This window comes from Schistocerca piceifrons, chromosome 1 (genome assembly GCF_021461385.2).
Source record: "Schistocerca piceifrons isolate TAMUIC-IGC-003096 chromosome 1, iqSchPice1.1, whole genome shotgun sequence".
In the NCBI taxonomy this organism is placed as follows: Eukaryota; Metazoa; Arthropoda; class Insecta; order Orthoptera; family Acrididae; genus Schistocerca; species Schistocerca piceifrons.
In genome coordinates, this window is record NC_060138.1 from 1089876072 (window position 1) to 1089903618 (window position 27547).

The 27547-nt window shown below is 38.4% G+C and overlaps 1 protein-coding gene across 1 annotated transcript; it reads right to left on the minus strand.

Annotated features, from left to right (window-relative positions):
* Positions 1-715: 715 nt before the first annotated feature.
* On the minus strand, positions 716-26986 carry LOC124798190 (UPF0389 protein CG9231). Its single transcript, XM_047261490.1, has 4 exons — positions 26802-26986; positions 22933-23086; positions 11212-11305; positions 716-1614 (listed from the first exon to the last, which is right to left on the minus strand). Exons 2-4 carry the CDS (start codon positions 23084-23086, stop codon positions 1422-1424), a joined length of 441 nt encoding a protein of 146 aa, XP_047117446.1. The 5' UTR covers positions 26802-26986; the 3' UTR covers positions 716-1421.
* Positions 26987-27547: the final 561 nt, after the last annotated feature.

Sequence of the window (27547 nt, forward strand, 5' to 3'; positions counted from 1 at the left end):
TGCGTGTGCGTGTGCGTGTGCGTGTGCGTGTGCGTGTGCGTGTGCGTGTGCGTGTGCGTGTGCGTGTGCGTGTGCGTGTGCGTGTGCGTGTGCGTGTGCGTGTGCGTGTGCGTGTGCGTGTGCGTGTGCGTATTTTTGAAATATTCATCATATTCTCAAAATAGGTTAAGGAGTTAAACAAATCACTCAAACATGTACATGAAACTAAAGCAACTCAAATACTTAAATGTATGCAGTTTAAAATATTCATTTCCTTGCACTTTATTGTGCCAAATAAAGTATTATTTTCTGTGATGATTTAAAAAAAAAAAAAAGAGGGAGGGGGAGAGGGGGGGGGGGAGAGAGAGGGAGGGGGGGGGGGGGAGAGAGAGAGAGAGAGAGAGAGAGAGAGAGAGAGAGAGAGAGAGAGAGAGAGAGAGAGAGAAGAGGCAACAATATTTTCTGTATTAATATGGTATGGAATACAAAAGGTGATTAACAGAAATACAGATAAAATAACTCAACTTTTTTTTTATGAAAATCACACACTTTATTTCAAACAACAGTTTATAAATTAGGACCAACTTTGTTCATACAATCAAGTGATCGAAAATAATATTACTATTAAATTAACACGCCGGAAATTGTCCACCACTGAATTCTGTGCCAGCACACATCCATATCAAACACTTAAAACATTCCATATTAATCATACCATTTCCACAGATTCATGTTGCCTCAATCATTTAACCTGAATTTTTTTTTTCAGAGAACGAGACTCAGACACTGGTTTGGTAAACGTCTACACACAATACTGGTATCAGTACATGCAATGTTTCTGCATGAAGACCATACTTTTAACATAGAGAAGTTTATGCTGTTTGAGTATTCGGCTGAAAGTATATATCTGCAAAAAAATTATTAAAAAGGAAAGGAGAGGGAATATTTTTCAGAACTTTCACATTAAATAAGTAGCTAGTTATATTTTTAAAAAAGCAAGGTATCCCCTTTTCTTATTTAAAATGTTTTCTCGTACACTGACAGTTCTTGTAGTGCTGTACAATTTTTAAAGAAGTTCAGTATGGCATTACACATATTGCAATCTCAGTTTTATGTAGAAGTTTTGCTAGTGGTTGTATAAACTCTTGTTTTACCTGTGGCATGCTTCTACAGGCACATCTATGAGGCAATGACATCATGCTACCTGTATCAGAGTAGACTCTGCTACAAATTTATACTAAAGAGTAGCATGCAAAACACACAGCTAATAACATTAATACAGTTTTTAAGCAGATCACAGTTTCCAAACAATTCTAATAGATACAAATTTTAAAAAAAATATCTTTATGACTACTGCTTACAGCAACGTTCTGCTGAAATTAAAAAACATGATCTCCAATTTGAGACCAATAACAGATTTATTAGGACTGAGGGGAATAGCCTCACTTAGCAGTCTTCTCTTCTTCGTTTACTTTTTTGTGCCAATCCAAATTCATTTTCTTCACGGATTCACCTCTCTTTGCAGCCTCCTTGCCAGAAAAGGCAAATATCACACAACCAAGAACTGTCAGTCCAATCATGTAATTGGCTGCACGGATGCGAATCCTGTTTCTGGCTCTCTCAATCACATCCATCCTGTAAAAATGTTGCAGAAATCATAAAAGTGAATTCTTCTATGAAACATAAATTTTATTTTTGTTGTGTCAAGGTTTTAGCCACTTTTCTGCCATATGAAGATATAAAGACCTACGAAAAACAGATAGTCAAGAGTGACCATTGGTTTGTTGCTTACACAACAATAACCAATGAATAAGGTACTTAAAAATATAAGTTTCACATGTGTTGTTTGAACAATAGCAATCTAACCAATATTGACACACTGTAACAGCAGTCCAAAAGCAAGCTCATCAATGAAGTACAATTCTTAGCATTGAAAACATGTTTATTATGAATGTCAACATAAAGTTAGAAGAAAACTCCTAGATGGAGAGTGCTGCTATTTATACAGGCATATTCCATAACATACATACAAACAAAAGAAATAGTGAGAATCTTCCAGAAATGAAATATTAAATATCAAACAACTGCTGGCAGTTGGATTTGTACCGCTGACCCGCAGTATGTCAGTCAGTGACACTAACCCCTATGCCACACAGCTTGAAGCAATATAAAACACTGTTTGTCGTAGAGATAAGAAGAAGAAGGTGTTTCACAAGAAACAGTATGAGAGTAATAAGGGCAAAAGAAGAACTTGTTGATACACTACAAAAGAAAGTAAATGGCTGGAGAAACAAAGGTAATTCATGATGGAAATTCAAGATGAAAGTTTTACTTAACATACACTGCTTCAGTTTTCACAATACAATAGAAGTTGTGAAGAAATTTACATTATTAATAATAAATTCATGGCTGTAATTTTCAGCAACTGTAGTATTATTTTTTCCGAATAATTTCAGTCATCAGTTGCAAGTAAATTTTCATTATCTTTATCAGTTTAGACGAATTAGTCATATTCAGAAGCTTATTTAGCAAACAGTCAATATGTTTTTCACAGAAGGATAATGCCATGGTATGTTCAGAAATTTACATATTATATGTGATTATTTTAAATACTGCTTCAGTTATGGTAAATTGTCAAACTGCTCAAAACAATCACATACAATATGTAAATCTTTGAACATACTATGGTATTATCCTCCTGTGAATAAGATATTGACTGTCTGCTAAATTAAGCTTATGAATATGACAAGTTAATTTGTCGAAATCAGTAAAGATAATAAAAATTCATTTGCAGCTGATGACTGAAGTTTATTCTCAAAAGGATCTCCGGGCAGGGACTACTCAAGAGGACGTCATTATCAGGAGAAAGGAAACTGGCGTTCTACGGATCGGAGCGTGGAACGTCAGATCCCTTAATCGGGCAGGTAGGTTAGAAAATTTAAAAAGGGAAATGGATAGGTTGAAGTTAGATATAGTGGGAATTAGTGAAATTCGGTGGCAGGAGGAACAAGACTTCTGGTCAGGTGAATACAGGGTTATAAATACAAAATCAAGTAGGGGTGATGGAGGAGTAGGTTTAATAACGAATTAAAAAATAGGAGTGCGAGTAAGCTACTACAAACAGCATAGTGAATGCACTATTGTGGCCAAGATAGACACGAAGCCCATGCCAACTACAGTAGTACAAGTTTATATGTCAACTACCATATTTACTCGAATCTAAGCCGCACTCGAATCTAAGCCGCACAATAAAAATGAGACTCGAAGAAAAAAAAAAAAATAAATAAATAAATAAATAAATAAATAAATCCCAAATCCAAGCTGCACCTGAAATTTGAGACTCGAAATTCAAGAGGAGAGAAAAGTTTTAGGCCGCACCTCCAAATCGAAACAAAGTTGGTCCATTGTAATATGAGACACAATTTAGGTCGAATGAATGACGATACAGCTACAGTACTTTGGTTCGAGTCGTAAGCTTAGCAGTTAAGCTTTACCAGGTAGCCACTGCTATGCGTCAGGCACTCCGTCCGTATTTATACGGGTAGCCTTCCTTTTTCACGTGCTTCATCTGGTTTGCATCGTTTGCTTATTTTGCTTTGATCTGATAAGTGCCGTTTTCTTTGTTATAGGTGTTTACGTCACTCTAAGCTGAAAATGCATTACTGTACAGTGTCATGCATTGTTTGTTCGCATTCTGATAGTGCGTGTTTACGGCCTGTCGCCGCTCACAGCATGTCTTGCTTTTGTGCGCAGGTGGTTTTTTGGATTACAAAAACCGGAAAAAAAGTGCGGCTTAGATTCGAGTAAATACGGTAGCTCTGCAGATGATGATGAAATTGACGAAATGTATGAGGAGATAAAAGAAATTATTCAGATAATGAAGGGAGACGAAAATTTAATAGTCATGGGTGACTGGAATTCGAGTAGGAAACATAGTGGGTGAATATGCATTGGGGGAGAGAAATGAAAGTGGAAGCCGTCTGGTAGAATTTTGCACAGAGCATAACTTAATCATAGCTAACACTTGGTTCAAGAATCATGAAAGAAGGTTGTATACATGGAAGAATCCTGCAGATACTAGAAGGTATCAGATAGATTATATAATGGTAAGACAGAGATTTAGGAACCAGGTTTGAATTGTAGGACATTTCCAGGGGCAGATGTGGACTCTGACTACAATCTATAGGTTATGAACTGTAGATTGAAACTGAAGAAACTGCAAGAAGGTGGGAATTTAAGGAGATGGGACCTGGAGAAACTGACTAAACCAGAGGTTGTACAGAGTTTCAGGGAGATCATAAGGCAACAACTGACAGAAATGGGGAAAAGAAATACAGTAGAAGAGGAATGGGTAGCTCTGAGGGATGAAGTAGTGAAGGCAGCAGAGGATCAAGTAGGTAAAAAGACGAGGGCTAGTAGAAATCCTTGGGTAACAGAAGAAATATTGAATTTAATTGATGAAAGGAGAAAATATTTAAATGCAGTAAATGAAGCAGGCAAAAAGGAATACAAACGTCACAAAAATGAGATCGACAGGAAGTGCAAAATGGCTAAGCAGGGATGGCTAGAGGACAAATGTAAGGATGTAGAGGCTTATCTCACTAGGGTTAAGATAGATACTGCCTACAGGAAAATTAAAGAGACCTTTGGAGAAAAGAGAACCACCTGTATGAATATCAAGAGCTCAGATGGAAACCCAGTTCTAAGCAAAGAAGGGAAAGCAGAAAGGTGGAAGGAGTATATAGAAGGTTTATACAAGGGCGATGTACTTGAGGAAAATATTATGGAATGGAAGAGGATGTAGATGAAATTGGAGATAGGATACTGTGTGAAGAGTTTGACAGAGCACTGAAAGACCTGAGTCGAAACAAGGCCCCCAGAGTAGACAACATTCCATTAAAACTACTGACAGCCTTGGGAGTGCCAGTCCTGACAAAACTCTACCATCTGGTGAACAAAATGTATGAGACAGGCGAAATACCCTCAGACGTCAAGAAGAATATAATAATTCCAATCCCAAAGAAAGCAGGTGTTGACAGATGTGAAAATTACCGAACTACCAGTTTAATAAGTCACAGCTGCAAAATACTAACGCGAATTCTTTGCAGACGAATGGAAAAACTGGTAGAAGCCAACCTCGGCGAAGATCAGTTTGGATTCTGCAGAAATATTGGAACACGTGAGGCAATACTGACCCTATGACTTATCTTAGAAAATAGATTAAGGAAAGGCAAACCTATGTTTCTAGCATTTGTAGACTTAGAGAAAGCTTTTGACAACACTGACTGGAATACTCTCTTTCAAATTCTGAAGGTGGCAGGGGTAAAATACAGGGAGCGAAAGGCTATTTACAATTTGTACAGAAACCAGATGGCAGTTATAATAGTCGAGGGGCATGAAAGGGAAGCAGCGGTTGGGAAGGGAGTGAGACAGGGTTGTAGCCTCTCCCCGATGTTATTCAATCTGTATATTGAGCAAGCAGTAAAGGAAACAAAAGAAAAATTCAGAGTAGGTATTAAAATCCATGGAGAGTAAATAAAAACTTTGAGGTTCACCGATGACATTGTAATTCTATCAGAGACAGCAAAGGACCTGGAAGAGCAGTTGAACGGAATGGACAGTGTCTTGAAAGGAGGATACAAGATGAACATCAACAAAAGCAAAACGAGGATAATGGAATGTAGTCGAATTAAGTCGGGTGATGCTGAGGGAATTCGATTAGGAAATGAGACACTTAAAGTAGTAAAGGAGTTTTGCTGTTTGGGGAGCAAAATAACTGATGATGGTCGAAGTAGAGAGGATATAAAATGTAGACTGGCAATGGCAAGGAAAGCGTTTCTGAAGAAGAGAAATTTGTTAACATCGAGTATAGATTTAAGTGTTAGGAAGTCGTTTCTGAAAGTATTTGTATGGAGTGTAGCCATGTATGGAAGTGAAACATGGACGATAAATAGTTCAGACAAGAAGAGAATAGAAGTTTTCGAAATGTGGTGCTACAGAAGAATGCTGAAGATTAGATGGGTAGATCACACAACTAATTAGGAGGTATTGAATAGAATTGGGGAGAGGAGGAGTTTGTGGCATAACTTGACAAGGAGAAGGGACCGGTTGGTAGGACATGTTCTGAGGCATCAAGGAATCACAAATTTAGCATTGGAGGGCAGCGTGGAGGGTAAAAATCGTAGAGGGAGACCAAGAGATGAATACACTAAGCAGATTCAGGAGGATGTAGGGTGCAGTAAGTACTGGGAGATGAAGAAGCTTGCAGAGGATAGAGTAGCATGGAGAGCTGCATCAAACCAGTCTCGGGACTGCAGGGCTGAACACCACCACCACCACCACAACAACAACAACAACAACAACAACAACATTACAAATGTCTCACAGTTATAGTGTACCACTGTGTATATCTACACTTTATCACACAATCTGAAGTAAGTAAGTATAGGCAACATAAATTAGCAACATTTTAATATCAGCAATTATGGAGAGGACAGATTGCTACTCACTGTAAAGATGACATGTTGAGTTTCAGACAGACAAAATCCTTGTTTCTTCAGACCCCCCCCCCCCCCCCCGCCCCACACACACACACACACACACACACACACACACACACACACACACACACACACACACACACACACACACACACACACACAAAAAAAAAAATCACTGTCCCTCGCTGCTCTGGTTGGATTGCAGCTATCACTCTGAACAATGGCTGTTGTTACTTGATTTAAAATATTTCATTTTGTATTCTTAGCTACTGTACGTATTCAGCTATTTACAAGTTTCTTCTACATTAAATTAATTCTATCCACAATGGTTAGACTCCATGATTGTTCTTTCAGTTTAAAGGGTACTGTTTAAGAGATCTGCTACCGGTCACTTACGAAGGTGATTTATTTAAAATACAGTTTCAAGCTTATGCCCATCTTCAAGCAATTGCATTCAGTTTTATCTTTTCACAATCACTATTAAATATAGATAGTGTTTCCAAGTGGTAGTAATCAACCCCTAAGCAGTCATTTGACACACCATATTCCTATATTCACACACTAATTCCACCGAAAATGTTATAAACAGTGGATGAAATACTCACAGCATCCAATATGTTAGCGTTCAAATGTATATACAATGGGTGTTAACAGTTCCTTTTTGTTTTGTCCACAGTTATAACATTTTAAGTGGAACTGGTGTGTGAATATAGAAATATGGTGTGTCAAATGACTACTTTGGAGACAAATATGCTAAATGTGTCAAGATGAAAAGTAATGTAATCGCCTGAAGATGGACATAAGCCTAAAACTACTCATGTTGTCAACAAACCACCTTCCAAAGTGACAGGCAATGGATTCTTTTCAACATCATCCTGTGTAATAGATAGTGAAACTTCGAAGCATTAACCCACACCTTTTCTCCAGCCATTCACTAACGCATTTACTCAAATCTAAGCCGCACTTTTTTTCCGGTTTTTTTAATCCAAAAAACCACCTGCGGCTTAGAATTGAATGCAAAGTAAGCGGAAGTTCTGAAAAATGTTGGTAGATGCCGCCACAACTAACTTCTGCCATCGAATACATGTAGCGCTACACAGGCATGCTTTGCAGGCACAAAGATAAATACTGGTGCCAAAACCTCTGAGTCAGCAAAAAAAAAAAATTTTTAAAAAAGGTGGAAGACTAACTATTTTCTCCGCCCTGAGTTTCGACCACCGAATTTTCGTACCTTATCTAACGAAGTAAATACAAATTCCTTATTGTTCATATTCGAATGTAGCAGCATTTCAATGTACTACAAAAATCCGACTAGCAAGACTGTTTAGGATGTTTGTCAATATGGCCAACTCTACGTTCTGAATTTTTTCCTACCTGTGAGAAGAGATGGTTGCTAATAGGAACCTGATGAAACATGAATCACATGCAGTATTCTCTTCACCATAAGAATAATATGAATTATAAACATTTTGCCACGTATTCTTTCGCGTTTGCTGCTATCTCATTTAAATCCTGTCTGCCTAATAAACTACGAAACTAGAGTGAGACAACAGCAAACGCGGAAGAATGTACGTATCGTGTCATGTTTATATTCGTATTATTCTTATGCCTAATAGTGATACAGTCAGAAATGAAGCACGGCAACTGACTAGATTTTTAAATCTAAGATGACTAATTTCTGTGCAGAATTTGATGTACTAAAGAAGCGGCTGCAAAGATTTTCAAACGGAGAAAAATTTTCGCTGTAACTCTCGTTCAGAACATGTTCTATGATACGCAGTCTATTATTTGGTTCTTGTTGATCATTATCAAAGAAAGCAGCAGTGTAAGTAACAACAAATAGCAGTCTCTTGCCATTGTTTTGCTAATGAGACGATTCCTCTCTTTTTAAAAAAAAACTAAACGGCGGTAGCGCACACAAAAGCAAGCCATGCCACGAGCGGCGACAGGCCGTAAACACGCACTATCAGAATGCGACAAACAATGCACGACACAGTATAGTAATGCATTTTCAGCTTAGAGTGACGTAAACACCTATAACAAAGAGAACGACACTTATCAGATCAAAGCAAAATAAGCAATCAATTCAAACCAGACGAAGCACATGAAAAAGGTAGGTTACCCGTATAAATAAGGATGGAGTGCCTGACGCATAGCAGTGGCTACCTGGTAAAACTTAACAGCTAAACTTACAACTCGAACCAAACTACTGTAATTGTATCGTCATTCATTCGACCTAAATTGTGTCTCACATTACAATGGGCCAACTTTGTTTCGATTTGGAGGAGCGGCCTAAAACTTTTCTCTTCCCTTGAATTTCAAGTCTCAAATTTCAGGTGCGGCTTAGATATGGGAAAGATTTTTTTTCCTTGATTTCGAGTCTTATTTTTCAGGTGCGGCTTAGATTCGAGTAAATACGGTATGTATGTAAGTTGCTCCGAAGTGATAACCTCAAACGGCCATCAGGTTCTACTGCCAGAAATTCAGCTGATGCTTGTTTAAAGTTATCCCCTCACAGTTACTTACAAATGTGATGAACACCTGTAGAAACAGTGTGGGTTAATGCTTCCATTTTTCATTATGTATCAAATGCCTGAAAACGGCCACACAGCTGAATTCATACAATACTGTAAACTACAAAGAAAAAAGGATATTTCATTGAAGTAATGACAGCTAGTGTGGCACACTATTCGAGTCAGAATTTTTTTTTTTTTTAGCTTTAGATACTGATGCAACTAAAATCTAAATATCTGTGTTTTATAATCTGACTTTATAGTACAAACATTCAAAGACTATCTGGCAGTTTATACATATGAACGAAAAACAACTGAAGCCAACTTCCCCATACTATCACTTTAGGGGAATTGAGAAGGACTGTGGAGAAGACGGCCCTCAATTCTTGGGTCAATCATAAGTAGTCTAAACACTAGCATAGGGTATGGTTAACTTGTTCCAGTCCAGAATATTACTTGTTAATCTATTGCCCACCCGATCTACAGAATATCCTGGTTCAATCTTATGCTACACTATTCCCACAGGCCACACTGTGTGGAAGACAAGTGCAAGATCCCTTCTATGCACCACATCCAGCACATCCTATTCCAGCCCTGTCACAGGCGTATCCTATCCTGCAAGAGGCAGGGTCACCTGCGAAGACAGATTTATCATGCACCAGCTCTGCCGTAAATTCTGTACAGCATTTTATGCGAGTATGACCACCAATCAGCCATTCACCTACATAACTGGGTCTATGAACACTAACAAAATTGGATATTAACAACACAATCATGAATAATACACTACAAAATAGACAAGAAAGCAGAAACAATAAGGAAAAGTAGACTGCCATATTTTGCGCACTTGGAAAGAATGAAAGACATGAGGCAAAAAAAATTTTTTTTTTGAGAACCTTTGGGAAAGCATATAAACAAAAAGCACCTTCATAGGAGTTAAAAAATATCTAAATATATACAAAATAGAAGAGAAAGTAGCACAAGAAAATATTCCATAAAGTGGTAAAAATAGATGTATTCTAAGGTGAAAATAAGAAAGCGAGAATTAAGTGTTCTAAAGAAATATAACAATGAAAGAGTATTGGAGGACAAGAAAACAATAAATGAAAGTGATTTCATATTAGCACACTATGTTTACATGGGTGTTATGAGGTGAATGAAACAGTGCTGATTCAAGACATGGGTAATATGTATCACTGCTTTTATTCCATTGAAGAATATTTAAATTTATGAAATGTGTTATATAAATACTTGTGCGTAAAGTGTATTATTGTAAGCTTAAATATGTATTATTGTAAGCTTAAATATGTATGCCTTGAAATTACTTTCAGCCTGTATATTTATAACTTGACTTGTCCAATGTCTTATGCATAAGTTGCTATGTAGACAACAGGACCAATAAAATACAGTACAGTACAGTACAGTACAGTAACAATCCAAGAAATTCAAGGACTAACACACTACAAATTTTTACTACATACATCATGGAAATCACTTAAGAATCCAAACATAATGGCATTTGAAAAAGCCAATGCCTCCACATCACCAGAGGGAATGCTCCACGAGTTGCTGTCAATAATCTGGTTACAATTAATATTTAGAGGTCACTTCCTTCCCTTTTTAATCACAGCCAACAGAAACCTTAGGTTTGACAATGTGATCTATGTGCAAAGTGAACTCTTTACTTAGTGATACTAAAACACACAAAAATTGGTAACTGATGCATTGCACCACTTCCCATGATGGATTCATAGTAATTTTTTAGTGTTTTATTACCTTCACATTTTTACCTGGACAAAACAGCAACCTAAGTTGTCTATGTTATTAAAATTTCAATAACTCAGTTAAAATCAGGTCTTTTGCTGTTTTACTCCTTGCATGGCATTTCTGCAACTAATTTTATGAAAATCAGTATTTAGTGATTGGTTGTTATCTTGTTTATATTAATTATGTCAACAGTGGAAACTAAAAATCCGCACATTCATTAAATGCTAAATGAGAGTGGCTGTTCTGAAATTTTTTAAAATTCATTTTCTGTCACATGGAATAATGTTTTCATTTAATATAAGACCTATCCTGAAGTTGAAACTGTATTTTATGCGGAACATAAACAGTTATTTTTAAAACTGAATTGTTACCAGTACAAAGGTGAGCATTCTATCAATCAATGTAAATTGTCAATAGTTCTTTTTTTACTACAGTACTTTACTGATACTTACGATACGCTATCAGGAACGTCTGCTATTGATTTGTATTTTCCTGTCCAGACTAGAAACCTTTTCTCCAAGTTGTCCAATTTACGGTAATTACCCACTGAAAAAGCAACAGATCATTTAATTGGCATTTAAGCTGGAAAAAAACAGAGGTCAGCATGATAAAGTGAAAGGATAAATCTCATCACTCCAGGTGAAGCTACCATTTGGCTATTTTCTTCAAAAATCTTCTGTCTACCATACATTTATTACATAAATGAGCAAATTTTAATGAAATGATGAAGAAATTTAGTTTTGTCTCATCAATGACAACACTAATTCTTAGTGGCTTTTCAAACAACTTTCATTACAGCACCATCTTTGTGCATAAACTTCTCAGTGTGTTTTGTCTTAAATCACCAACTCAATATGACACAAATTGCCAACACCACAACCACAATACTAGAAGAAAAGATTATCTCCACATCGAGCAAAAGCATTTCGCTCTTGTATGAAAGTGGGAAAAGTCAGTGATAAGAAGTATCAAAGACACAAGAAGTAATAAATCTTTGTTTAAATTGACCTGACTGATAGCCCATTTTAGCTAAAATCAAGATCAAGGCCAGCGGCAGTTGTGGTGCTTATCTATTGCTCACAGGTTGGCAACACGTCAGTTTTGTGTTGCCAGTGGAATGATTGCTTGGCATGACCAATGAGAGGTGAGGAGTGAGGCAATGTATTTTTAGCACCAAAATTTAAACCATTTGCCAGTTTTTGGTATATTAGTGAGATTCAACAGAAATATTTTATGACAGTGACACTACAAAGTGGACTAATTTAAGTGATTCAGGTCCGTATGACATTGTCCATTTATGCCTATCTCGTGTATTAATTGCAGAGGCATGAAAACTTGTCAAACATGGTAGTGAAATGGCTACAAAGTTAGTCTGTGAGAGCACACTGAGTAATTGGATCAATGTTTTTTTAACACTGGGAGAAGGAAGGTAGATCGATGTTTATTCACAATGAAGTTTCACATCTGGTATATTTACGAACATTGATCCACATCCCTTCTCCCATGATTTTATTGAAAAAACATTGGTCCACTTACTCAGCGTGCTCGCACAGATCGATTGCATAGAAACAAAGAGCAGGGAAATATTTCACAGCTTTTTCGAATATATCATGGGTTGTGACACTGTCCTTGGTTTGCAGATACTAGTACAGTTTAAATAGATGTGACTCGAACAAGGAGCACTTAAATTTATAATCCTCATTAACAGCAAAATTTCACACTTTGGAACACATCATCTATCTGCTGCTCTCTCATTGGCTGTATAACACAAACAGCTGACATGCCATCTTTTGGACCCACCATACCTCACGGCAAGCACCGAAAACATTCCTGCACGAAACATGTAAGTATGCCTCTGGCCCTATTCTAGACTTTTACCACCCGTTTTACTTTTTGGAAAACCTTCAAACTAATATTCTTCAAAGAAGTGGAAATTCCTGTTAACTATCTGCGACAATACATAGACGATAAACCTACAGATTGTGTAATAAGCACAATGTTTTTAGGGATGAATACTGATTATCAGTTAATGTGGACTGAGCACTCAAGGATACTGGGATAAAGAATGTTAACAACACATTATGCTCTCTGGGCTTCCATCACAGTATGTAACAGCCAATGTCTTGTGGTGACATACTATTCCTACGTACACTATTCTTAGCTGTGGGATTCTATTCTGGGAACTGAAGGCCAGAAAAATAGACACAATTTTTAAATTTCAGATGAGGGCCATAAGAATATTATCTAGAAGTAGTAGGCATGCTCACTATAAAGAGCTATTTAGAAAACTGGACATGCTTACTGTACCAAGTGACTACATCTCTCAATCTGCGGTGCACAACAGGGATAACATTGCTAAGTATTCTACTAATAGTTCTACGCCTAACCATGGAACAAGAGCCAGTATGGACTTACTTTTACCAAGGAAACACAAACAAAAAGCTCAAAGCAGTATTTTATATCAGGAAATAAAATTATGTAATAAACGGTCCAAGGAAATGAAAGATGTTACTAGTACACTGCTGTTCAAAGAGGCAGCTGAAACATTTTTCACAATTAATGCACGATACATAATTAAAGGTTACCTGGAGGACACAGAATAGCGAGTAATAATGAAATGAGTTACTATGAGGGTGAGTAAAATGAAAACCTTAAATTTGTAATAACAAATCGAAATTTCACGGCGTTCTTCTGTAAGTTGGTAAGCATGCTACAAACAGTGTGCAGAATGGCCTGTAGGTGGCAGCATAGTGCAGATGCACACATACCGTTGCAGTATCAGTATAAAGATGGCCACCCCACTTGCGACTTGCACCAGGGAAGAACAGCGTTCTGTTATTCGGTTTTTGCATAGAGAAGGTGTGAAACCTATTGACATTCATTGACGAATGAAGGTTCAGTACGGTGATGCATGTTCGTCAGAGCAGCAAGTCTACAAATGGCGTAGGAAGTTCGTAAATGGTGTCACTTCAGTGGAAGATGCTCCTTGTCCAGGTCAGGCACAATGAGTTGTGACTTCACAGAACACTGCAGCAGTTAAAGCCATAGTGAAGGAAAACCACCGAGTGACACTGAATGACATTGCAGCTTGTTTACAGATTAGTCATGGGTCAGCACACCACATTGTGCATGATGTGCTCCAGTTTCGCAACGTGTCTGCAAGACGGGTGCCGCAGGAGCTGCCTCCAGAAATGCGACAACGACGCGTTGATGCTTGTGAAGAACTTCTTCGGCACTTTGAACGAGAAGGTGATGGCTTCCTTGCAAGAATCGTTACTGGGGACAAAACCTGGGTTCACTTCCACCAACCAGAAACAAACAGGGCAAGCAAGGAATGGCGCCATTCCTCATCACCAAAACCAAAGAAGTTTCGAACAGAGCCATTGGTAGGGAAGGTTATGCAGACTCTTTTGGGATGAAAAAGGTGTCATTTTGGAGCATTACATGCCTAGAGGGACCACTGTTGCCAGTGCATTATCACAGATCTCCTAAAAAATCATCTGTGGCCTGCAATCAAATCAAAGTGACGTGGATTGCTGTCAGCATGTGTCCTCTTGCAACATGACAATGCAAGGCCCCACACTGCCCGTACAACAGTTGTAACAATCATAGACCTCCAGAATGAGATTTTCACTCTGCAGCGGAGTGTGCGCTGATATGAAACTTCCTGGCAGATTAAAACTGTGTGCCCGACCGAGACTCGAACTCGGGACCTTTGCCTTTCGCGGGCAAGGGAAAGACGAAAGGATGTGGGCTCCCAACGCAGTATATGCAGTGTTGTCTGAAAGCTGACGCAGTCCCTCAGCCACATACTCCCGACGATCAATTACCACGGTCGTGGAACCCTTGTCAACCGGAAGAATGAAGATGGATTGGTCAGCCTTCAGATCACGGATAGCCTGGGCTTCAGCTGTGGTGATGTTGGGAGTAGGATTAAGGTTTTTCAAGAAGGATTGAGAGGCAAGGCTGGAAGTCAGAAATTCCTGGAAGGTTTGGAGAGGGTGATTTTGAGGAAGAGGAGGTGGGTCCCACTGTGACGGAGGACGGAACTGTTCCGGCAGGGTTCAGTTTGGATAGTGTCTTGGGGAGTTGGATCATTAGGAGTAGGATTGAGATTATTTTTCTTCGTGGCAAAGTGATATTTCCAGCAGAGAGTACAAGTGTAGGACAGCAAATCTTTGACAAGGGCTGTTTGGTTGAATCTGGGAGTAGGGCTGAAGGTGAGGCCTTTGGATAGGATAGAGGTTTCAGATTGGGAGACAGGTTTGGAGGCAAGGCGCACGGCCAGCACATCTTGGCACAGTGTTACACCATCCAGGTTATCTGGATACTTCCCACTGACACCAACCTATCAGAACTTCAGAGATGGGAACTTGCCCTTCAATATATTCTCTCCTTCCGTTACCCACCAGGCCTCAACCTCCACTAATTTCAAGTTGCTGCCCCTCGTAACTCACCTGTCATTCAACAACATCTTTGGGTGTGTGTGTGTGTGTGTGTGTGTGTGTGTGTGTGTGTGTGTGTGTGTGTGTGTGTGTGTATATATATACCTGTCCTGTTTTCCCCCCAAGGTAAGTCTTTCCACTCCCGGGACTGGAATGACTCCTGGGTCATTCCATGTCAAGTCACCCGGGCCTTGACACCAACCATGTCAGATTTTGATGAAACTTGGTACAATTACTTCTTTTATCATCCTGAAAGCCCTTGTAAATTTTTTTTACTCTATCTCTTATAGTTTTTTTATAAATTTTTAAAGTTTTTAGATTTGGCGTTGTTTCAGCAGTCGTAAATCGTAACAAACGTGTACTCACAACTAAAAAAATTTGTATATTAAAGAATACTCAAGATATCAGTATGAAATTTTGGAATAAGTTTGTGTATTATATCTAAATGTTAAAAAAAATTACCATAAAGATATATTAAAACCTTCCAAATGAATAAAAATTTACAAGTTTTTTTTTTAGCTAACGGATGTTTAGTTTTACAAAAATTGCAATATCTAGAGTCTCAGACCTGATAGAAAGCTCAAATTTGTTTTAAAATACTCTTAATTGTATAGGCTATTAGATAAAAGAAAAATTATGTTGGCTTTTTAACCTGTTTAATAGTTATCTAATTTTTAAAATAATATTAATTATATTTTAAAAATAAGAAGTACCAAGTGACTTAGACACCGAAAATAAGTTTTTGTCTTCTTGGAGTAACAATGTACGCTTGGATTTTGTTCTGTTACTCCTGTGTTTTGAAGTAAAAAATTATTACAGTGTTAAATAGTGCTTGGATAGTATGGAAGTGAAACATGGACGATAAATAGTTTGGACAAGAAGAGAATAGAAGCTTTCGAAATGTGGTGCTACAGAAGAATGCTGAAGATTAGATGGGTAGATCACATAACTAATGAGGAGGTATTGAATAGAATTGGGGAGGAGTTTGTGGCACAACTTGACCAGAAGAAGGGATCGGTTGGTAGGACATGTTCTGAGGCATCAAGGGATCACCAATTTAGTATTGGAGGGCAGCGTGGAGGGTAAAAATCGTAGAGGGAGACCAAGAGATGAATACACTAAGCAGATTCAGAAGGATGTAGGTTGCAGTAGGTACTGGGAGATGAAAAAGCTTGCACAGGATAGAGTGGCATGGAGAGCTGCATCAAACCAGTCTCAGGACTGAAGACCACAACAACAAACAGTATTTTATTAAGTTTATTCGAACTTTCAGTAAGTAGTGTTACTTAGTTTACAGAGATTCTTTTCCAATATCCTATAAAAGTAACCAGAACAGTAATCAGAACAAAAGTGAAAGTATCAAACAACATGTGTAGACCCACTAAAAAAAAAAAAAAAAAAAAAAAAAAAAAAAAAAAAAAACACAAAAAGCCCATCAAAAAATCGTTGAGAAGTGTAGGCTTTGATCTTTCTAAACACTTACTGACAAAAAATATTAGCATAAAACCTGGACAAAAGCTTTGCTCAACATGCCGTAACTTTTGTGAGGAAAAATTAAGAGTTGAAGTCAATGAAAGTGAAACAGATGATGAAGTCACGGTTGAATTAGAATCATTGGAATCCAGGAATTAATCCCTCGTACAAACAAACATTGCTCTTGATAATTTAGATTTAACACCGATACAGCTTCATGGCTTGTCAGAACAAAGTAAAGGGTCTTATTTTAAAAGGAAGGTTAGCAGTATTGAAATGACTGCAAAAAAGGCGGTTTCAAAAGCATTAAAATATGATGCACCAAGTTCTGATGATGACGAAGAAGATACAAGTGTGGTTGAGAAAGCAAAGGACAGTGATGTAATGATTTCTCTTATGAAAGAGAAGATTTCATCTGTTGGGAGGTCTAGAAAAATCCAGATTCTGACCTTGGCTCCAGATTCAGTCGAAATAAAGTGACGGTGCGACAAGCTAGAAAGCTAAAATCTGAAAAGGGTATTTTGGAAACTCCTGGTCCAAAAAAAGGTAAAACTCTTTCTGGAAATAAAGTAAGACTTGTAACAGATTTTTATGAAAAGGATGAAAGTGCCAGAGTGCTGCCTGGAACAAAAGACAAAGTAAGTGTTCAAAAAAATGTGTACATGCAAAAAAAAAAAAAAAAAAAAAAAAAAAAAAAAAAAAAAAAAAAAAAAAAAAAAAGACTCATTTTGTGTAACTTGAGAGAACTATTATTCTTTCAAATGGGAGAATCCTGAGGTAGAAGTAGGATTTTCAAAATTTTGTTTCTTGAGACCTAAATGGTGTATCCTTCTTGCTGGTGCTGCAGGCACACACACTGTATGTGTATGCAGTATCCACCAGAATGTTAAACTATTACTGGATGCTGTGAAAATTGAAGAATCTTATAAAGACCTAATTAATATGCTTGTGTGCAACACGGAAAACCAAAACTGCATGCTACATCACTGCGACAGCTGTCTTGCAAATACTGCACTAACTGAGTACTTAACTGAAAAACTAAGTGGAGATTATGATTTAGAAGAAGAAATTGTAATCAGTCAGTGGGTTAACACAGACAGGGCAGAAATGATCAAACAGTCCATCAGTGTTTAAGACTACATTTCTTTATTGGTTAGGTCATTGGAAAAGCTCACTCCACACTCATTTATAGCAAAATCCCAATCAGCAGCCTTTAAAAGATTGAAAGAAGACCCACCACCCAAAACAGCAATTATTGTGATTGATTTAAGTGAAAATTATTCCTCTGTTATACAAAATGAGATCCAAAGTTACCACTGGAATAGAGGTGGTTGTACTCTACACCCAGTTGGAGTTTTTCTAAGAAATGAGGAAAACAATGTTTTTACACTCCTGGAAATTGAAATAAGAACACCGTGAATTCACTGTCCCAGGCAGGGGAAACTTTATTGACACATTCCTGGGGTCAGATACATCACATGATCACACTGACAGAACCACAGGCACATAGACACAGGCAACAGAGCATGCACAATGTCGGCACTAGTACAGTGTATATCCACCTTTCGCAGCAATGCAGGCTGCTATTCTCCCATGGAGACGATCGTATGGATGCTGGATGTAGTCCTGTGGAACGGCTTGCCATGCCATTTCCACCTGGCGCCTCAGTTGGACCAGCGTTCGTGCTGGACGTGCAGATCGCGTGAGACGACGCTTCATCCAGTCCCAAACATGCTCAATGGGGGACAGATCCGTAGATCTTGCTGGCCAGGGTAGTTGACTTACACCTTCTAGAGCACGTTGGGTGGCACGGGATACATGCGGACATGCATTGTCCTGTTGGAACAGCAAGTTCCCTTGCCGGTCTAGGAATGGTAGAACGATGGGTTCGATGACGGTTTGGATGTACCGTGCACTATTCAGTGTCCCCTCGACGATCACCAGTGGTGTACGGCCAGTGTAGGAGATCGCTCCCCACACCATGATGCCGGGTGTTGGCCCTGTGTGCCTCGGTCGTATGCAGTCCTGATTGTGGCGCTCACCTGCACGGTGCCAAACACGCATACGACCATCATTGGCACCAAGGCAGAAGCGACTCTCATCGCTGAAGACGACACGTCTCCATTCGTCCCTCCATTCACGCCTGTCACGACACCACTGGAGGCGGGCTGCACGATGTTGGGGCGTGAGCGGAAGACGGCCTAACGGTGTGCGGGACCGTAGCCCAGCTTCATGGAGACGGTTGCGAATGGTCCTCGCCGATACCCCAGGAGCAACAGTGTCCCTAATTTGCTGGGAAGTGGCGGTGCGGTCCCCTACGGCACTGCGTAGGATCCTACGGTCTTGGCGTGCATCCGTGCGTCGCTGCGGTCCGGTCCCAGGTCGACGGGCACGTGCACCTTCCGCCGACCACTGGCGACAACATAGATGTACTGTGGAGACCTCACGCCCCACGTGTTGAGCAATTCGGCGGTACGTCCACCCGGCCTCCCACATGCCCACTATACGCCCTCGCTCAAAGTCCGTCAACTGCACATACGGTTCACGTCCATGCTGTCGCGGCATGCTACCAGTGTTAAAGACTGCGATGGAGCTCCGTATGCCACGGCAAACTGGTTGACACTGACGGTGGCGGTGCACAAATGCTGCGCAGCTAGCGCCATTCGACGGCCAACACCGCGGTTCCTGGTGTGTCCGCTGTGCCGTGCGTGTGATCATTGCTTGTACAGCCCTCTCGCAGTGTCCGGAGCAAGTATGGTGGGTCTGACACACCGGTGTCAATGTGTTCTTTTTTCCATTTCCAGGAGTGTATTTCCAACCACTGTTTTATTAGTGATGACCAAGAACATGACACTGGTTTTGTTAACTTTGTACAAAAAGAAATTACAAAGTGGCTGTCATTACATCAACTGACATTGACTCAGTTCACTACTTCACAGATGGTTGTGCTGGGCAGTACAAAAATAGAAACAGTTTTAAAAATTTCACTAAACACTTGAGAGACTTTAATTTGAAGGCCCACCCCTCTCTCTCTCTTTTTTTTTTTTTTTTTTTGCAACAAGTCATGGGAAGTAAATTTGTGATGGCCTAGGAGGAACTATTAAAAGAATTTTAAGGAAAGCCAGTCTACAGCTTTCAGACGAAGAACAAATAATGACAGCAATCGATGTGTACAAGTTTTGTGAAAAAAATATTGAAAACATTCATTTTCACTTTATTGACAAAAAAGAAGCTCATTTGCTACGGTTAAAACTAGAAAAACTTTTTTCAGCAACCCGAACCATTCTGGAACAAGAAGTTTTCATAACTTCAAACCACTTCCAACAAACAACCTTGAAATTAGAAGACTACAGATAGTGTAAAACCCTCCTTAGTCTTTTCTTTCCATTCTTCTTCTGATTGGGTTCATGTTGAACCATCCATAAATAGCTATGCGGCTGCAAATTATGATGGTAACTGGTACTTTGGACTGGTAAAAACAATATTCAATGATGAAGAAGATGCAGAAATTCTATTTCTACATCCTTCAGGACCAGCTGCATCATTTTATTGGCCTGAAAGAGAAGATTCTTGCATAGTGCCTTTGGAGCACATAGTCTGTGTAGTAGACGCACCTCAATCAAGCGGCTCTGGAAGAATGTATTACTTCAAAAAAGACTGTATCAAAAGAACAAAGCTCTTGGATGAAGTGGAAAAACAGTTTGAATCAGCATTAATGTTTATTAAAAAGACAAAATTACTCAAAAAATTCAATGCTTCAAGCAATCAGTTGGGTTATACATAAGTGTCGTAAGTACACTATCTTTGTACATAATTCTAATAATGTAATCTACTATAATTAATAAACATGTTAAAAAGCCATCATTATTTTTGTTTTATCAAGTAGCCTATATGTTTAAGAGTAAATTAAAACAAATTTGAGCATTCTATCAGGTCTGAGACTCTAGATATTGAAATTCTTATGAAACAAAACATCGGTAATATATATACTTCATAGAAAATATTAATATATTTTAATAGTATCATTTTTATCTTCAGATATGTATAATAAATAAACTTGCTGCAAAAATTCATGATGTTATCTAAAAGAAATTTTAAGATAAGCAAGTTTAAAGTTTTGAATACAAATTAAATGTACCATTTCCGAAGGTTCGGAAAACGCAAAGCATAAAAACTTTAAAAATTTATAAAAAGAAACTATAAGAGATACAGCAAAAAAATTTGCAGGTGTTGTCAGGATGGTATTAGAACCATTTGAGCCAAATTTCATGAAAATCTAAAGAGATGGGTGTAAAATTTATTTTTTATTGGGTGATTTGATATGGAATGACCCTCCTTACCCTCTCCCTTAAAACCCACATCCTTTTGTCTTTCCCTCTCCTTCCCTCTTTCCTGATGAAGCAACCTTGGGTTACGAAAGCTTGAAATTTGTGTATGTGTGTGTGTGTTTTTTATTGTCTCCTATCATCATACCAATGCTTTCATTTGGTAAGTTACAGAATCTTTGTTTTTAGATATATTTTTCCCACGTGGAATGTTTCCCTCTATTATATTCATGTTAAATAATTTAGTTATATGTGAATGTGTTGAGGTGAACTTCTTTAGCCAGAAATTTGTTATTTTATCTTTTACAGGGACTTTTCAATTTTGCATAGAATTAATTGCTGGGGTGACTTCATGCTGAAAAATTATCACTTCAGGCATTTGTGGTATCATCTTGTATGTGTCTGTTTCTGCTTGTATCCACCGTGCATGTCTGTTATGTTGTACCGGGTTTGACTATATGTTGCTCCAGAAGTGTTCTATGTCTGTTATGTTTGGTGGATTGTCTAGTCTATTTTAATGTGTGTGTTATCTATTGCCTGGTAAAATTTCTTTTGGTTTGTGTTGAATGTTTGGTTTTGTTTCCTTCTATTTTCATTTTTTTTTTGTATCTTCTAAGTCGTTTGGCCAATGCTTGTAATTTCTGCTTCTTTTCATCTAATTGCTCTATCGCTTCTTGTTGTGAGATTTTACCTAACCTTTTTCGTTTTTGTCTGACATTTCATTTCTTATAAATTGTGTTAGCTGTCCGATGTCTTCTCAGTTTTTCTATTCTGATCTGTAGCCTGTGTTGCCATGCTGGTTTTGTGGGTTTCTTCTGTGTGTTGGTTGGTTCGTTCTGATCTCTGCCTAGTGTGTATATTTAGTGTAGTGAGCACTCCTATATAAACCAGTAGTTGTAACTCTTCCATAGTTGTATTTTCATTTATTTTGTTAAGTGTGGATAGTTGTTATTGTTGTTTAGACTTGTGAGTTATTTGGGTGTCTATGCAAGAATGGTCTAATGCCTGTATTTGTGTCTTTGTATTCTATATATATATATATATATATATATATATATATATATATATATAAATAATCAGCTCATTTTCTTCTTTTATATCTAACATGTGTGTCACTTCGTGTTCTATTTGTGCTTGTCTAATTGATGCGTGTTGTTCTTTGTTTGTTTACTGTATTTTCTTCTTCTTCTGACTGCACATTATTTTGTTCCAGTATTTGCTGTTTGACGTTTTCTAATTCTGGCTGTGGTATCCTTTTATTTTTGATTATTACACAGATCTGATCAGCTAGTCATTGTTCTGTTAAAAATTTTAATTCTGTGTATCTGGTAATAAATGTTGTGTACACTTGTGATCTGTATCCAGTTGGTTCCTACATTTGTTGCTTGGTAATAACAGAACATGAGGAGTCTGTTGACTTCATCTGACCATCTCATCCTGTCTTTGTTTTCCTTCTTGGGTGGTTGCAGGAAGCATATCCTGCAAAACACCTCTATTTGGATTTAAATCATTTTCCGTGTGGCTAGCAGTGTCGTTACCATTGTGGACGAGCATAGGGTTCAAGCGTCGTCCCCGACCATGACAGCGCTTGTCCGAGGCTTCATTAGTTCTGTCCTGAACCAACTAATCACACTAAAAGGGGGGGTTAGCCCTATTAGTGGTTTGTTCTTTTCGTCACCTTTTACGACATAAATATCACACAGTGTAAAGATTAATGGAGTAGCTCCCAGTGTCAATGAGTGGGTACAGACCTGCAGTCTGCACCACAAGCAATAACCAATATTTCAATGAAACCATTAACTAAGATCTGGCTAGATGCTTCATGAATTACATTCGTATAATTTTTCCTCCAACACCTATATACTGTGACCTGCCGTTATCTTCCATCAGTATTCAGTACAGAACAAATTAACAAATTAATCTCTCATACCACGGCCTGAAGTGAATGCTCCTTCTGCTTTTGGGGCACTGGTGGCTGTCTCTTGCACAGCAGCTGTTGTCTTGGTTGCTGCAAACTGAGTGTTATGAGTGGCAACCGCTACGTGCTGCTGTCTCTGCAGCAGACTTTTTATATGTGGAAACATCTAAAAACAGAATAAAAATCACATTACTATGCTGAAATGTGTGAACACTCCTCTCTCTCTCTCTCTCTCTCTCTCCACTAGAGAATATTAAGATTATTGATCAAGACGAACCAATGTGTCAGTAAGCCAATTAAAAACATTATTTAATGTGCTTCACCTGCTGTGGGGAAAAGGTATACCAAAAACCAACCCTTACAGCTATGAGAAATAAAACCACACACCTCAAAAATCTAAAAATCAAACATCCCTAAACCAATTAAAACACATTCTATACACCATAAATACACAAAACATCACAACTTGAGAAGAAAAAAGAAAAAAAAAAAAAAAAAATTACATACCACCAACAAATTCCAGCACTGCAAACTTGGTTGGCCCCAACCTAACCCCCCCCCCCCCCAACAACAACAACAACAACAACAACAACAACACCAACACCAACACCACACACACACACACACACACACACACACACACTAAACTCCACATTGTCATGACGTCACACAACACAACACACCACAACACAACACCCTTACGTCACGGGTCAAAGCTGACGGGTGGGATCGGACACCTCCACTGATCCGATGTGTGGAATTGGATGCTTCCATTGGCCTTGGGTTACTGTATGGTGGAACAAAGTAGAGATTGGTCTGCTTAGCTTAATGGATGGAATTAGCTGCATACCCACCATTGGGATGGAGCCTGTGCTGGACATGACCCCATCACGCTTGTGGGTAAAAATGGAGATGGCAGCAGGAGTATACAGGCTAAAAACTAGATATAGATGGGTACCTTTAGGATATCCAGAATCCCACTGCAAAACAGGGAATGTGAAACACAAGAATGGCTAGGGAAACACCAGCTGGCTATAAAATACCTTCCAACTGCTTCAATAGATATTTCAGTGTAACAATTGGATGTACGGATCAGAGGAAAAACAAACCACAACATCAAGCAGAAGAGAGAGTATGATTTACTGGAGAGTCAAAAACAAACAAACATGTTGGAGCCAGGATTCATGGGGTCCAGGCTAAACCAGAGTGTGTCATCTTTCTACAGAAGCTGGTCACAGTATTCCAGGTAGAAATATCTGCCATCAACGTGTGTGTGGCTGGAGAGTGTTTGCATGGGCACTACAAAAACAGTAGCATCTACACTTATTCAAACAGCCAAGCAGCTCCTGAAATCTGTCAGCCCATGTGATGAGATCAAAGATTGTTGCAAAATAAAGCCCTTGTGACATCATGGGTTGCTCTTTAAGAAACTGAAGGCTTCCAACATCGAGGACTCATTTATGCAATTACTGACCACTACATGACAAATTGCAAACAGTGTACTAAATTTACATGTAAAACAGATAACTAGGTAATAGATTGCCAGTCTTTTCGAGATACAGTAATCCAGGGATCGATCCCTGGTCCCTTTCTCTTTTAGTGGTTTATGTCAATGACATGACAACCCTTCAACTCCCATCTAGTAATCTATGCTGATGACACCTCTCTCTTATTTTATGATAAAGACTTGGAGATATCACACTCAGCTGCAACTAAGGGCATGATGAAAGTAACTAAATATTTTCTACAAAAGGGCCTAAACACCATCAGTAAATCCCAGCTACTTACATTTAAACAATTAGTTCCCATGAGGCTGAAATAAACAATACTTGTGATATTACATCAACAGAAACAGATAACATTAAATGTCTTTGTGTTGAACTGGACAAAAATTTCCATTTGGGAAACAAAATTTCTTCTGTATGTGAGAAAATCAGCTGCTGCCTGTGTCTGAAAACTCAGTTGGTAAAAATAGTCCCTACTCGAATACTAAAAATTATTTACTGTGGAACAGTTTAAACATTTCTTAATTGTGGTGTTGGACTGTGGGGTTGTGCAGCAGACCTGCACCTGAATAGAATATTAGCATTACAGAAAAGAGCCATTGGTTAATGCATGGACTAAAATCCAGACAGTCCTGTCATGAAACCTTTGTCCAACAAAAATATGTAACCGTATACTCCTTGTATTTGTATAAACTTAATATACTTTTTCTGAATAGTAAAAACGAACTAAATAAGTGCACTGATGCACATAATTATCATACAGAAGTAAGGATAATTACTTCACGCAGAGGACAAAATTAAAAATAACTGATAATAGTCCTTATATTAATGGGCAGATATGGTTCAACAAGCTGCCGTGGACATGCTTTGAAAACTTGTGAACCAAACTGTTCCACAGGGAGTTAAAAGCCTTCTTAGTAAATAAATATTTATATTTACTCAATGAATTCTAATCTACTTGCCCTCTGTTGTAAGATGTAATATAATTCAACTATTAAGAGAAATGTATGTAGCACTACTGTGAGTAAGTGTAATATAGATATTATTTCAATCAACCTTTGTACGGCACTTGCAAAAGACATCAGCTTGCTGGCCTACAAGCAGAAAATGTAAATAAATAAAGATGAAAGCACAGGGTAAACCTGCTGTAAGTCCCTGGTTACTCAGGAATCAAGTGACAATGAACAATCCGATAGCCTGCCCAGGATAGGTGTGACAACTCCATTTATTGCATTGGATCCTATCCTAACCATCACGAAGGAATGGTTAAATCATAACTATGAAACTGGATCAAAAGGCAACATGGACTATGATCCAAAAACAAACAACATGTCAAGCTCATGATGCCGATGCCCATGCCATGCTTTAAGAGAAGTTCCTTAACCCAGGGCTTGAACATAAGATATACTAAACTCACGATAGGGCTAATGACAGGCCATGTGAACTTTTAAGACAAACCTACACATGAGGTGTATAGAGAAAGGAGACCCTAGGCGAAGTCTTCCGCACAGGTGATGAACCAGCACCATATACTCTCTACCAATGTGGAGCTTTAGAGATCAAATAACCTGAGCTGATATGAACACACAATTAGTTAAATTAACCAAAAAGCTCAGCCCTGCCTGGTTTGCATTCTCTCCCACTGTGTTGTCCTAAAAAAAAAAAAAAGGGATTGCACACATACCCGATACCTTTCTTTTGCATAATCATCTGGGGCAAAGCAACTAAGATTAAAAAAAAAAAAATGTTTGTTCTACAGAAACATGACGTAACAATGTCATGTAAAATTGATAACACAACTACTTGTGGGAATGTCTTCGAAACCTCTTCACATACCTACAGTTTGTCACATAACTTGCCAATACAATACATGATATTTGTGGTTGACATCAAGAATGAATCTAGCATAACCTGTGAAATTCACAATCACTTACAATCAGAATTAGCGGACAGCAATAACAATAACATTACTAAAGGGACACTAATTTGTGGACACTTCCTGCATACAATGCTTGACAACTTACTGAGCTGAATAGTAACCACTATTCATTGTTTCAACATTAAGAGCCAGATGCGGTAATGAACATTTTCCCATAATTAATTATAAAATGTAGGAGGCCCAAGAGAATGAATCTGCTACAAAAACGTTAACCAGTTGACACATCCCATAATTGTCGGCACCTTCTAAAAACAATGTTTATAACGGCAAACTTCTCCCTGGTCCACCAACTAAAGACACAGCTGGAGGGTACTAAGAAAAATCGACAAATATTTATGCAACGCGATATGTATTCCAATTAGTGAATGACAGCTGTGCTCAAGTTCTTCCAATTCATGACAACCGTTACAAAAAGGGCATAATAAAAATATAAATACCTTATGCCGTTGGAATTTCGTTCTGTTGTATCATACACGAGCACAATTTCACTGTTAATACTATGACCGAGTAATACAACTACGTGAAATTTTGTACACGGATCACCCCTAGCACTGGGCTACTACGCGTAACAGAGCTGCGCTGGTATATATACCTCACTCCACTTAAACTCTTTGACCTTGATAGCAACCTTCTCATGTCTACGTAGTCAAAACATTCGAATCAATTGTGAAACCTTGTCACAAAATATGTCACGAAACAAATAAGATTGCTAAGACAAAAGCCATGTTTTAATTTTCAAGGTGTACTAAGAACAATTTAATAGCAATGTGCATTGTCAAAGTATTTCAGTAGACTAATGTGTTTACATTTACGTCATGAGTGTTCCTGCCTCTGTCATGCGGGAGCCTCTGTCATGCTTAGTCGCGGGGAAGCGGCAAGAGAGATGGGAAAGGGAGCATTCTGTAAAGTTGATGACAATTCAATTACTACAACACCAAAAAAAAAGTAGTTTACAGTCGCCAATAAGTTTTAGTGTGTCAAAATTTTCTTTCCCGTGTGTTGCTGCTAGCGTCAGAAAATCAGTACACACTACCATTTTTCTGAGCTAGTAGAACAGTTCCCCAAACCAGTTGTAAAATTAACACTGAAAGATGAGAAACGAATTACGTATTTGTGCCAGTGCTGATATTCCATTTTCATAACGTTGATATCCCTATGCAAACGCCAATTGTGCGAATTTGTA

Coding starts and splice junctions, on each gene's coding strand:
- LOC124798190 (XM_047261490.1), bottom strand. CDS start 23,086: ATGTTTCCACATATAAAAAGTCTGCTGCAGAGACAGCAGCACGTAGCG. Junction 11,306..22,932: donor AGCATTCACTTCAGGCCGTG/GTATGAGAGATT, acceptor TTGCTTTTTCAG/TGGGTAATTACCGTAAATTG. Junction 1,615..11,211: donor GACGTTCCTGATAGCGTATC/GTAAGTATCAGT, acceptor ACATTTTTACAG/GATGGATGTGATTGAGAGAG.